Source organism: Anabrus simplex, chromosome 3 (genome assembly GCF_040414725.1).
Source record: "Anabrus simplex isolate iqAnaSimp1 chromosome 3, ASM4041472v1, whole genome shotgun sequence".
Taxonomy (NCBI): domain Eukaryota; kingdom Metazoa; phylum Arthropoda; class Insecta; order Orthoptera; family Tettigoniidae; genus Anabrus; species Anabrus simplex.
Window position 1 is genome coordinate 335,081,373 of NC_090267.1, and position 14,603 is coordinate 335,095,975.

General features: G+C 38.3%; 1 protein-coding gene across 3 annotated transcripts in view; it reads right to left on the bottom strand.

The window, feature by feature from the left end:
* LOC136866339 (protein Fe65 homolog) overlaps positions 1–14,603 on the bottom strand; it is a 331,485-nt gene that overhangs the window by 36,598 nt on the left and 280,284 nt on the right. For all 3 annotated transcript variants that reach the window (XM_067143201.2, XM_067143200.2, XM_067143203.2), the window contains 5 exons: positions 8,080–8,303; positions 7,877–7,995; positions 4,376–4,488; positions 4,023–4,221; positions 1,952–2,079 (listed from right to left, as the gene is read on the bottom strand). In XM_067143201.2, the coding sequence (XP_066999302.1) occupies positions 1,952–2,079; positions 4,023–4,221; positions 4,376–4,488; positions 7,877–7,995; positions 8,080–8,303 (783 nt within the window). The remainder of the gene's footprint in view (positions 1–1,951; positions 2,080–4,022; positions 4,222–4,375; positions 4,489–7,876; positions 7,996–8,079; positions 8,304–14,603) is intronic.

The window sequence follows — 14,603 nt, forward strand, 5'->3', positions numbered from 1 at the left end:
GTGGTCGTTTTAGCATTCATTGCTGGGGTTAGTTTACCTCATGTGGCGCGAAGATGCTATTGTGAATTCCAGTAACTTAACGCCGAGATTTATGAACAGTTATTGAGTCTCTGGTTGATGTCAGCATTGGATATAACTTATCCCAAAGGACAGCATGTTAGTTTCCAGCAGGATAATCAGCCAGTTCATACCTTAAAGGCAGTTCAGCAACAGCTTGCTTTGCAGGCAAGGATCAAGGTGATACCTTGGCTTCCAAATAGTCCTGACCTGAATCCAAATGAGAATGTCTGGAGTCTAATGAAGAGGACTTTGAGGGAAAGTAATTGTCCTCTGAGCTCAAAGGAAGAACTGTGGACAATGGTGCTCATCCTTTGGGAAGATCTGGCCTTTAAGGAGGGGCTCTTCCAGACTCTCGCTGCTTCAGTGCCCATCACCTTCGAATGGTCATAGAGCAGCAGATTCAATACCAATTTGTATTTGTTTCTGGTTTGTTTTGTTTGTAAAGACTGATGTTAAGTCTCAAGACAAATTTTTATTCTCTATCTTGTTCAGTTCTTGAGCACCAGAATAAACTCCACTGAATGAGTAAAAATGACTCTTAATAAATACTGTATACTATCTTGTATGGTAATGTCCACCCACATCTCTTCTAGCAATGAGGAATCAGTATAATGAAATTGAAAAAAGAATCCCAGCTTGCTCGGAGGATTTGAACTTATGCTAGTTCCCAACTGCCACACTCTCAATTCAACTCAGAGCCTCTACATGGCAAAGGTAACTCGTGGCTTCCTGACTCAATTTCTTTCTGACATATTCCCATTTTAAAATACCAATATAATGGTCCGTTATTGGACATTATAAATTTTCCAGCTAACTTATTCTTGGTTGCCTGCGTTTCGCCCTCGTGTGCTAAGTTAGGCTCATCAGTTGGGACTTAGCACACCACCCAAGACGCAAGGCTAGTGCATACCGTGGAGGCCACTGCACAGGCTATTTGAAGCCACCAGCAGTGCCAATGCACTGTGAGAGCTATGTCTCATTTCCAAAAATAGATGCCTGCTTGGCCATCAAATGATGTAGATGTTGATTCCCATAGGGAACCTAAAATATTTGTCCTGAATGAGTAAATTTATAATACCAATATAATGGTCCGTTATAACGGACATCATTTGATGGCCAAGCAAGCATCTATTTTTGGAAATGAGACATAGCTCTCACAGTGCATTGGCACTGCTGGTGGCTTCAAATAGCCTGTGCAGTGGCCTCCACGGTATGCACTAGCCTTGCGTCTTGGGTGGTGTGCTAAGTCCCAACTGACGAGCCTAACTTAGCACACGAGGGCGAAACGCAGGCAACCAAGAATGAGTTAGCTGGAAAATTTATAATGTCCAATAACGGACCATTATATTGGTATTATAAATTTACTCATTCAGGACAAATATTTTAGGTTCCCTATGGGAATCAACATCTACATCATATTCCCATTTGTCGTGATTTGTCTCAGGGCACATTTTACTTTCTTATTTAGTTCTAGAGCCCACAGAGCCAAAACTCAAAGGCATGAGTAGAATAATTTACATCTATAATCCCTGACACTGCTGTAAAGATTCTCCATTGCTGGGACTTAGACAAAATTGTATCAAGACTGTGCCCATTATTTTTGAGTGACTGTACATTTGACCAGTTTATCTAGACTGATAGTCACAAAACCTGAGAAATTTAAATTTAGCTGCTTGTTCAAAAGATCACTTCGGGAAGTAATAACATGTAATGTAGTGAAATGCAAAAAGGATCTCATAGAACTGTGATATGTCACAAATTCTTCCTAAACTCCAATTTTACTCATCTTAGAATTCTAAAGCCATCAATGAGGAATTGCTCTGACCATAAGCTGCTGAGATCCAAACAGGTGCCAGCCCTAGTCAACAATATAACAAATGCTTATTCTTACCGTCCATTGTCCCGTCCAACTCCCCACACTCGGATCGTGTGAATTGGTTGTGTGTTCAGAACAGTTAAGTTCTCAGGGTCAATAAGCTTGAGTGCTCCTTCATCGAGGTCCATGAACAAATCTTTTCCCTGAAAAGAACACAAGAATTTGTCTTAATACCCTGCGTTTTATCTCTCACCAACAGGTACCAGATTTACCAATAAATGTTTAGTAGTTTGACTCCTCTACATTGCTTTTCTAAGATTATCATTTGAATTAATTAATTTACTCAGTGTGTTAAATAGGAATACATTGTTTCTCCAACTAACTTCCTAACAGTGATGGATTTAGTCATGAAGATGGCAAAATCTGAAAGGAATGGGATCTAATGCAAAATCTTTAGGGCCTTGACACTATTGATGATGTATCAAAGCTCTCATAGAACTTCTCAAATGTAGAGGGGTGAGAAAGCAAGCTTGTAGATTTATTTGAGTCATGATATCATGATCATACCCAAGGAACCTTCAGTTTTACGTGGAATCCAAACTACGAGGACATGATTTTTCATTTAAAAAATCCTAGAGGTATTGGCCAGAATTTGAACTACAGCTGCCTTGGTGAAAAGAGTGATTATGTTAAAATGTAGAAACAAATCTAGTCCATGTACAAGAGGAAAATAGCAAAGGAAAATAATGATAAAATGCAAGTAGAAAAATCGAAATGCAACTGAAGAGCAATGTATATCTTTTGAAAATTCATTAAATACAAAATGCATCAGAACTATGACTGTATTTCAGTATCTAGGTGTTTGGTAACACCACACCAGATGGTGATGCTGGAGCTGATATTTTAAAAACCAAATTGAGAAGGCAATAAAGCAGCTTTTGTACAGCTGTACTTATTGTGGTGGTCATACTGTATATCATCATCATTCTCATTTTCCCATTTCCAGCCGACACCAGGTGGGAGCAAATATGATTCCTCTCCACTTTGTTCTGTCGTTCCACCCTCCTTCTTCCGACACAATGTTCTAATGTTAAACCACTTCCATGAAGTCATTTGGCGGTAGCTTGTCCATGCCTGACCGAGTCATCAGTACACCTAGCGGCACTGCAACTTTTGATGTCAGCTGTTGGTTGGGGTTTGCCTTTCTTGTTTTCTGTAGTGCTTTGATGAGCTCCACATTCCCCCTGATTATCGCGAGTGTGAGTGATGAGTTCCCCAGGTAGAGTGCCTCACAATTTGCGTTCCCCTTCTCCACCAGCATTTGTAACGTTGTCTAAATTAGCAGCTGGCCGCATGCATAGAGCATGCAACACATTCTTCCCATTACACTTACAATCGCCATCATCTGTGAAATCAAAGGCTTTGTCATATTCACTGTATTCCATCTTTGCCCGAACACTGGGATTGCCCCCGTATTCAAGCAAAAGTTCACACATTTCAAGTGACTCTTGGCAGGGAACCATTAGTGCTAGTACATGAAGTGGACTAAGGCCTCCATCGAGGAAACTGGAACAATATCTGCTTAGTTCATACAGGCTATTGTTACGATAGGCTTGCCACACCCAAAGGCTCGTACTGGATATATCAAACTAAATTCAAAATATTCCACAGCAATTTGAAGAAAGTCATACTGTATGGTTGCAATGCATCGAAGGTTCAAGACATTATCGTGACAAGAATGATAAAATATTCATTAGCCATTTTCAGAAATTATCTGTGTGGAATGCCTTACAGTCATTAATGACTTACCAGTATGAGCCACTAATAACTCTTAGCAAGGAAGGCTGAACAACATTAAAAGGGAAACAATGACAATGATGTTCATTGTTTTAAGGGCTAACTTCAAGGTTAGTAATCCAAAAGGGAAATTCATTAATTTTCTTGAGATATATCTCCTTATTGTTCATAGTATTTATGTTCAAAAGAAAAAATTAAGAACCTTGCTTGTTTAAACAATAGTGATGAGAGAAACAGCTGTGAATTTTTTATTGCAAAAAATAATGCAGGATTATCTTCCTAAAAAGTATTCTGGCTTTCTGGATAATGGACTAAGTTTGTACAGTTCAATTATTTTGAGATCACTTACATCGCCCCACCGACCCACTACGTCCAGCAGATCATTCCTGCCCAGAGACAGATCAACAATACACTTGTTGACAGCTTTGCTGCTCCTCTCTGGAGTTAAATCCTCCTCTCGTATCTCAACCCAGCCTAAAGATCGCACTGCAAAGCGAATAGGACGTTCCTTGGACTCTGGTTCTGCACGGGCTGGATAGCTACGTCTCCTAAATTAGAAAAATGTTGTTGTGACCACAAGTACAAAATATTTGATAGGCATTCTCAGAAATAATCTGTATGGAGTTCACGGTAATCATTAACTTCATAACAGTACAAACTCTAGTAATGATTTTATTTTTAAAATATATATCTACTGCTCACTTGAATGCTAACTCCTCCTTGCGATCTTTCTCCTTTTTACCATCCAGATCTTCCAGAGCAGAACTGGTGCTGCTCCTAGTGACAGTGGTAACAGACTGGTAACTGTTGAGAGCCTGTAACAAATCTCATTATGAAGAATCTCTTGAAAAATAAACAAAGCTTTTGCTAATGTAAAACTAACACACAAAATGAAATCTAGACAATGATAAATCATACATCAGCCAGAAATTGAGTCTAAGTCAATCACAAGATAGGTGAGCATTTCAATAGTGGGTGACAGAGAATATTATACCTCAACCATATGCGATAGTAGGGAACGATATTTGCTAGGCATACGTGAAAAGCACAGTTTATTTTTCAGACATAGTGTAGGTGCTGTGATGGTATGTTGTAAAACACTATACTTTTATTTAAGGCAATACAATAGGTAAGAGCACATGTGGCAGTACAGTGGCTTGCTCCTGTATGCTGCGAGTCACAAGGACGAGCGACCTGTTGCGACAAAACATAACAAACTTCGACGAAGGCAATAGTAGAGTGAATCACAACAAACACATGAACTGGTTATGCAACTTGTTGTTTAAAAACACTCACTGTATGCCACAGACACAGACACTAGTGCCATTGTTGTTTGATGATCACCCATGTGCAGAGAGTATATATGTGTTTACAAACCCTTGCCATGCATGCAACATAATCAGAAAATTTTTGTCCATCTGGACAGTAGCAGGACTTTGGACAGTTGTACCATATTGTAGTAAACATACTTCTTATATACCCCTAACATTTTCAATATAATTTTCCCTTTCACCCTGTGTAGAGATCCAAGTTCATTGCTCCATAAACAAACCAAGAAAAGCAAACCTCAAAATGAACTCGAAGTTCTTAACTTAACATTCCAACTTAAGAGTAAATGGGAATGTCTTTCTTAGACATCACGTACAAATCAAATGACACCACTTAAGAATGGAGATGCTCATGTAACAAAAACTTGATTTTAGAGCAAAGTGAAAAATCTGTTCTGTGGTTGGAAATCGAAACAAAATTGTGCCAATAAAAAAAAAAAATAATAAAAAAAAAATACTTTTGATATTTTAAAATGTACATTTTACACTTACAAAGTATCTGTAGACAAGTGTCACAGTATAAAATAGACGAGATGGCAGTGATAGTTAATTTTAAGCAATTGTATTGGGTATTTTATTACTCCATAGAATGATCCAGAGGCACTGTACAGCCACAATGAAACAATAAAACAATATTTTGTAAAGAAATCAGATACAAGATTTTCATTCTTAAGTGATAAATTATCCAATCAATCAATACTGATCTGCATTTAGGGCAGTCGCCCAGGTGCAGACTGGGAGAAAATCGGTTAGTTGAATAGAATTTAGAATACAGGGCAATTCAGAAAGATAAGACCGGGTTTCAAAAATATTGCAGACACAGTGAAACTGACAGAGGAATATGAATCTTATGGTATAAGGGAATTCAAAAGTTTTCTTCTTTACATGTATTACAAGTGTTCAATGTTTGTGCCCTTTGTCTCTCAGTGGACATCTACACGATAAGAAGATGTACAATATTATAGGGAAGGATCCACCTTTCAATACTCCGTAGTAAAAAGTAGTTACAACCTGTTTATTGGGACCGGTTTCAAATATATTAGTTGTTTTAAGATCTTCGCTAATTGGCTGATGATGACACTTGAAATGTGTTGAAACCGGTCCCAATAAACAGGTTGTAACTACTTTTTACTACGGAGTATTGAAAGGTGGATCCTTCCCTATAATATTGTACATCATCTTATTTCTCTATTCAATACGGAACAATCATGAAGTTTTTAACTTTAAATCTACACGATAGTCCATTTCTTTCCATACAATCCTCAGTATATCATTAGTGATGGTTTGAAAGGCGGTTCTGATATTCATCTTCATATTCGGAATAGTCACAGGTAGAGGAAGGAGAAAGATCTGATCCTTCATGTAATCCTTCAGGGAAAAAAATCTGATCAAACGTATCCAGACAACTCCCTCAAATTGAAGACACAGTTTGCTGGTAGCATAGTCGACATATGTTGGTTTGCCTTGTACCTATATCACAGTTCTGACTGTTGGGGAGACTTTCCACCAGATATTGGAACGTTTCCATGAGAATGGTATGCCATTTTTTCAGAAGAACCATAGCTATAGAACATTGTACTGTTGTGTCTGGAATGAAGTCACTGTTCTGATTCATCCCACAAGTTTTCTATTGGGTTTAGGTCAGGCCAGTCCAGTTGTAGAGTATTATTATCCTTAAACCATTGGCTTAAGATCCTGCTTTATGACTTGGAGCGTTATCATGTTGGTATGGTCAATTGTCATCATTGAACTGATTTTCCATGGTAGGCAAAATGTGTTTATATCTGTTTGCATTTACGGTGCTATAAGGGGACCGAGTCCATGACATGAGAAATATCCTCACACCGTAACGTCACCTCCAAATTCACTGTTGGTTCTAAACATTCAAGGTAGATCACATTTCCTAAGCATTCCCCTCATTCTCCATACCCAAGTCCTCCCAGCAATTGACACAATTTATAACTTGATTCATTACTCCAAATTAACTGCTTCCACTACTCTGGTGTCCAGTGGCATTATTGCTCTTTACACCATACCAGGTAATGCTTTTTATTAAGAGCGAAAATATTTACATTTTTAATTTTTTTTAAAATTTGCTTTATGTTGCTCCAACACAGTTCTCATGATGATGATGGAATAGGGAAGGCCTAGGAGTGGGAAGAAAGCAGCTATGGCTTTAAGGTACAGCCCAAGCATTTGCCTGATGTGAAAAAGGGAAACCACAGAAAAACTATCTTCATCCCCCAGATGCAAGCTCACAGCTGTGCGCCCCTAACCACACGCCTAACTCGCCCAGTAATATTTAGTTTATGGGTAGCTGCCCAACCATGAAACCCTCTTCTTTGTAATTCCTGATACACAGTCATGGGACTTTGCATAGTACTTTGAAATTCCCTGGTAATTCTTTCTATAAACAATTCATTATTTTCTTGCACCCCCCTCTTTAATATTTGTTGGTCTCTGGATGTCTGTATATGTGGCTGACCAGATCATGATTGTGCTGTGGTTGTATCTTTACTTTACAATTACATCACTGACAGCAGATTTGGGTACATTTAAAAGGTTAGAAATGTCCCTCACAGATTTCTTGTGTGTGTGGCAAATGTTGAAAGACAATAAGCTTACCCCACCTACCCATGTTGGTGTTCCACTCTTGCCTCCTTTTGTACCAGTATGATGTGTAATTGGTGTGGTGGTGGTGGTGGTGGTAGTAGTAGTAGTAGTAGTAGTAGTAGTAGTTGCTGCTGCTGTTTACTAGTGTACAGGGGTGTTTTAAAAAACCAAAATTTTTAAATTTTTAGTGTACTATACAAGTGACCATCCATTGAAGACCTGGACTGTAAATTATATTTTGAGGTGCTCGTAAAATACATACACTCTCGGCATCTCGAACCAGAGGCCTACGAGGCTCTGTCTTGCTGTTGGGAGTTATACCAGGAGGCTCTCGCTGAATGGTCCCGCTCTTGATGTGCCAATAGTACGGACCATCATTATCTAAAAACAGAAACATTTACAGTATAACTTCCGATGCTAAAAGAACTCGTAGCACAAAGAGCAGTAAGCTTACTAGATGTCTACCTTCATGTTTCTCCCATCCTGGGGGCAGACTCTCCTCATCGCTGGTCTCCCGGTCAGGGGACGATGATGAGTGCTTAGGACTGTCACTACCAGATGGAGAAGAGTGTGGAGGTCGCCGCTTCACTGGTACAGCATAGAGGTCGTTGTTCAATTGGCCGGGCACGTGAGGAACTCCTCCCTCATCACTGTCAGCTGTGTTCAAGTTTACTGGCTTATCGCAAGAGCTGGAAAAGAATATACAAGAAATTTACTGGCCATTCAAAATCACACTGAATATTTCTAGGGTAACCTTAAGCAGTTTTACTAAATACTATTACATAAGATTTTTTCCTTTTGCTAGCGATTTAACGTCCCACAAATGCAGATAGGTTTTTGGCATTGCAGGAACATGAAAGGGTAAGGACTGGGAAGAATGAACCCATGGGCTTAAACAAGGTACAGCCCCAACATTTGCCCAGTGTGAAAACGGAGAAAAATGGCAAACCTCCTTCAAGACTGCCAACAGTGGAGCTTAAACTCACCATTTCTCAAATACAAGCTGACAGTTACATGACTATAAATAAGGTATAATGTAATAATTGGCATCCAAAATTATGTATGCGGTACAATCAATATAATTAATGTAAGTCAGTTCTAAATATCATGCTTATGATTCTTTATTCTTTTTCACATTTTACACAAGTAGAACAGTCAATCTATCACATACAACTTTCTCACACTTCTCACCATTTTCTGTATTGGTCTCTTATAAAGGCAAAATTAGTCCTAAACCATTTAATTTCAAATAACAGATTGAATCTTTCGTACACAGAAGAAATGTAGATACTGATCTTCTGCAGTAATTCAGAACAATTTATTAGTGAATTAAGTATTTTTTAAAGGGACTGACTAGCTGAGATGGAAGGATGTGGGTTCAAAATCAAATGAACATCTGAACACTTTCCCATCAACATTATTCTGCTCACACTTGTTTCAGCTGAGCTGAATTCGGGAAGATTCTCCAAGTGTTAGTATTTTAAGTGTTGATCTGGTCTTTTGGGAGGTGCATTCTTTCAATTTGAAGAAAAATTTAAGGATTTACACTACAACAGGTGTGATAATGAGCGTGTATCATTCAACTCTTTACTTGTCTTGCACTGAATGTCAACAACACATACTTATTTTATAAATTTTATCTATTATAATATATGTCTAGCCTTAACTTTATAATTTTGACTGATGGTCTCTAGCAAGACCAAAACTAGTTTCTAATATATGTAACATTTTTAGGTTACAATAAGTGAGTATTGAATACGTGGAAAACTTTTAGTTCTTGTTTTACATTATATTGCTCTTCAATATGGAATAATATGAAATTCTTTACCTCTGATTCACTGTCAGAAGTAAAAAAAATTAGGAATGGGATTTCCACTTCTGGCAAGGCACACAGACCCAAGATCGACTCAGCCTACACCAAAAATGAGTGTTACTTTAATTCTTATGGGCAAAGGTGCCCGAGCGTAGAGCTAACTACTCTATCTCACGTAGTGCCAAGGTTACGAATAGTAGTAGTATTTACCTTCCACTCCTGTAAGGGCCTGAAGGCCTGTATGCAGATAGCTTTCAAGTATTTCATAAATGGAGCTAATAATATTTTCATTTGTTTGTAAAGAGATATTTTATATCCTTGCATATATATAGGATACCTGATCTCTTCTTAAGAATCTTGTCAATATATTATTATAATTCTGAATTTTAAAATAATAAAAATTGTGGGTGAGATACTGCACTACTGCAATCCCTTTTATTTATTTAATTCTAGTAATAATGTTATCGCCCGGAAGGACGTGGGTTCGAATCCCCGTCAGGAAGTAGTAAAATTTAAGAAATGAGATTTCCACTTCTGGAGGTGCATATGGCCCTGAGGTTCACACAGCCTACACTAAAAATGAGTACCAGGTTAATTCCTGGGGGCAAAGGCGGCTGGGCGTACAGCTAACCACTCTACCCCATCACGTGCCGCAGTTAACAATGGTGGAAGCCTCCAAACGCCTTCATGGCCTGTACGGAGGCGACTTTGTCTTTGTCTAATAATGTTATCTGCCCCAATTAGTTAGTGCTGGGATTACCAGACATCCAGAAAATCCTGGACATTCCCTACCTTCTGCCCAAAGTCTAGGAGGAATTTCTTAAAATTCCAAAATACGCTCCATTTATTTATAAATTTAAAACATTCAGTCCCAAGGTCTAATTTGCCTACACCAAAAATGAGTACCATTTAAACCCATTTGTTTTTAAAAGAATATTTTCCAGTCATGAATACATTTGTAAGTAGCTTGACTGTATGGAAAATTGCTTTTAGAGGTGAAATAAAGTTTTCCAACTGATTATTGTGTTTGTAAATAGTGAATTTAAGTCAGCATGATCAACAGTTGTCATGAATACCACGACTCAGAACTGAGAAGGGAGAGTGTTCTTTTAGTTCCATTTGTTTCTTGATGTTTGGTGAGATTGGTCAACTAGAAGCGTCTTGTAACAACATTGGTACATTGTATTCTCTCAGTATATTTAATTGAATATACCTTCCGACACTTCAAGAGCTCTGAGTTTTATACAATAGGACAGATATTTTGAAACAAATCAGTATTCCTCTTAAGTATGAATGATGTTGTATGAATTATTTTGTTGTTGGTATATTTAATGTGAGAATTGCATACATTAAAATAATTATTTCCATGTATTTTTGCTTTTGGTGTATATTTCACGGTGTCATGCATTTTCCTAAAGTGTCCCAAATTTTAGATAATTATGTCCTACATTTTGTTAAAAGAATCTGGTACGGTAGCCCTAGTTATTGAAATTATACCAGTTATTTAAGACAAAGTATGAGGAAGATTTGTTAAGAAGGAAGCCATACTTTTTCAGGATTAATATAATTTTTAAGTTTTTCAGTCTATATATTCCGAGCGAGTTGGTAGTACGGTAAAGACTGCATAGCTATGAACTTGCATTCGGGGGATGGTGGGTTCAAATCCCACCGTCAGCAACCCTGAAGAGGGTTTCCTATGGTTTCCCATTTTCACACCAGGCAAATACTGGGGCTGTACCTTTAATTAAGGCCAGAGCCACTTCTTTTCCACTCCTAGCCATTTCCCATGCTTGCATCACCAAACACATTCAATATGCTAGCGCAACATTAAACCACTAGCAAATAAAATAAACAAGTTACATATAGTATGGGAAAGATGATCTGGAACTTAAAATACATCAGTGAAGTGAAAATTTGAGATAATTTAAGCCCATAGCAGCTTTCTGCATTTCAAACCATTAACAGGGATTTACTGCTCCAACAGCTGTTAGTGGTCATTAGTAAGTTTTTAACTTACGGAAGTGTCAAATTTCTTTCATGGCCATGTTAAAAACTGCATTACTGATCAAATTTAAATAGATTTTAAACAGTAGATAAAGTAGTACATCGGCATCAGCAACAAGGAGGATGTCAGAAGAAATGGCTGCCAAACTCTACGACAACAAGGATCTGTGGTAGATTTGACGTTCTAGCATTACAACAGAACTTGTGGTTCTAGAATTCGTTTCTTTAGCAGTCTAAGAATCCATAATTGGTCAACCCTTATGCATTACATATTATTAGCTTCATTCCTTAATGACAATACTGAATTATAACAATATTAAGTTTTTATTCATCTTCCTATTCAATACATATTCATACTTCCTTAAGGAGGCTAAACGGTCATGTCATAAAATTCATACATGTTTCAACCCTATTTGTGGGTTATCTAGAGTGAAAACAAAAACAAAAAACAATTCCATTGCCTCACATGTAAAAAGATTGAACATTCACTATTTTTTCAATCACACCTTTTTAAGCAATAAGCATTTTGTATAATAAGCTCAATGATCTTTGCACTGTGTTTTTAAGGATTTTAACTAAACATAAAATAAAACTGTAACACTTGTACATTTGTAAAAAAAATATAAAGGTGATTTTTTTTAATAGTGAAAATGGCCACAAACAAGGTTGAACTATGTATGAATTTTATGACATGACCTTTTAATCCCCTTAGTGAGGTATGAGTACGTACTGAATAGGAGGAGGAATAAAAACATTGTTATAACCCTTATGCACTCCGAAGACCTGCCAGAGCAAGCGAACCGCTGATGATTATATGATGACATTGTTCATTTTCAATTCAAAAGCTTACACAATCTGCCTCATCAATGTTGTAAATATTGTAAATAAATTGATATGATTTACACCAGAAGAAACATAAAACAGCTGTTCATTTTCATTGGTTTAAGCATATGTCTGTCATTGTTCCATGCTCAGTATTTTCTGGAAGGAATGTGAGTTGGGCCGGAGACCTCCCAGCTGGCCTGAGGGCATGTGATTGCCTCTCCTTATATTGCACCTTTCGTCTTGTGTCTCCATGGATTTTGCATTCTGGCCACACCCTGAAGACACTGTAACTTCATCACGAGGGATTAAAAAACAGGCTTGCCATGAACAAGAGTAAAGTAATGTTGGAGTAGTGCTGCTGGAGCACAGCAGAAGTGTTGAGAGTGGTGTTGTTGTGAAATATTTTTGAGTGTTGTCTGAGTGTATTGGAGTGAGTGATGTTGAAGTGTTGTCTTTGAGGAGTGTTGACCAAGTGTAGTAGGTTTGGAGTGGTCTTGTCTTTGTTTAGTGGTTGATGCTAAGTTAGTACTGTGTTATTTCTTGTCGAGTTGTATGTGTTGAGTAGACCACTGTGTGGAGCGGTCATGTGAATTGACAGAGTTATCGGCCTTATCTGGAGTCGAGCCAAGTGTATCATCTTCGTGCTGCGTGATAGCCAACGTCTGTGCGTTCGAACCTGCCTGCATTGGAGCTGCTATGTCAAGTGTCTGGTACATCTGAAGTGAAGTGGAAGGCGAGATCTGTCAATGACGGTAGGACCGCCCGTTCCAGTTAAATACCAGCCAATCGAAGAAAAGGCTGGATAAAAAACAGATAGGGAGTCTGTTACCTGGGCGAAAGCCCCAAATGCAGATCAGTGGTGATTAGTTGATTGGATTTTCTGTCACATTTCCCTAATAACTAATATTAATATAGGAACATATATTTTTTACAATTAGCTTTACGTCGCACCGACACAAATAGGTCTTATGGGAATGATAGGAAATATAATAATAGGTTCTGTGAAATTTTTCAATTTTTGAAAGGCATATGTGATACTACAGTATCTCTTCAACGTTTTGAGTCACGAACACCCGAACCCTAGTCATAGCGTTGTGCGTGGCTGATTAGTTTTTAATATACAAATCTGTGCTGCTTAATTACACACGAGCGAAACTTTATTTTTTCGAGGCTAAAAAGTTTGCCTAGAATTTCAGCGGTTAATTGGACCGAAGAAACAAACAAGAACAATCCCCATCTTCAGAAAATAATACTGTAGTTTCAATTGTAAAAATAAACTTCAGTTGACAGGGCTGTCCGCCGACATTAGTCTTTCCCATTGTGAGTAAGCCCCAAGCGGGAGGGCTGGTTTAGTGTGTTCTGGAGTTATCACGCACTAATGTTTGTTACTAATGAAAGAACTCCTCTGAATATTACTGCTCCACCATGTTTCTCGCCGGAGGGCAATCAATCGGCCGGCGTAGAGGCGCCATCGGACGCGGCTCCTACTCGGCGCCACCCGCTATCGATTGTCTGGTCGAGGACGTAGCTCGATACTAGCGCATAGCAAACACTCTTAAGTCTAAGCACATCCTCAATTAGCGTGCGTAAGAAGCAAAGGGGGATCGTCTGTCTCTTCAACAAAACTTTTTGTAATTCAATAAGCTGTGCAGCATCCACCAAAGACTAGATTAGCAAGATCTAAATACAGTAAGCGATTTAAAGTGTGTCAATGGGGTGATAGAAATAATCTGGCCATAGTTGTTTCATACTGGAGACATTTTTGCTAGGATTTTAAACGTTGCACCAACACATCGAAGGTTTTCAGCGACGCAAGGATGGTGAAGTGATAGCATTGGGGAGGTAGCGGCCGTGGCCTTACGGCAATGCCCCGGCATTTGCCTGGATTGCAAACAGGAAACCACGGAAGTTATCTCGAATCCACCACTTCCCGAAAGTAAGCTCACAGCTATGCGACCCAAAGCGCGCGGCTGAATCACTCGGTACACAGAAGACTTCAAAACAGAGTAAGTTACAAGTAGAAGTACGTTTATCAGGTTCGAATGGGACGGGTCCGATGCTGATGACCAGAAATTCGGTATCAACATAAACAACACATTTTATATACTTTTCCAACAAAAGAAGTCTGTCTGTTAAGTCATCAGCCAGATGTAAAAATAAATGCAAATACAGTAGCCTACCTACGTACAGGATAAATTAATCTTGAATTTGAGTACTGTACATGATTTAATAAATGAGAAGGGAAAGGGAAGTCAATGACTACACCAATGGAACATCCACCCTGACAAAAATCTATCGAGTCAGGAACGTTTTTCAGAAAATATAGCCTAATATTCTCTTATTTCAA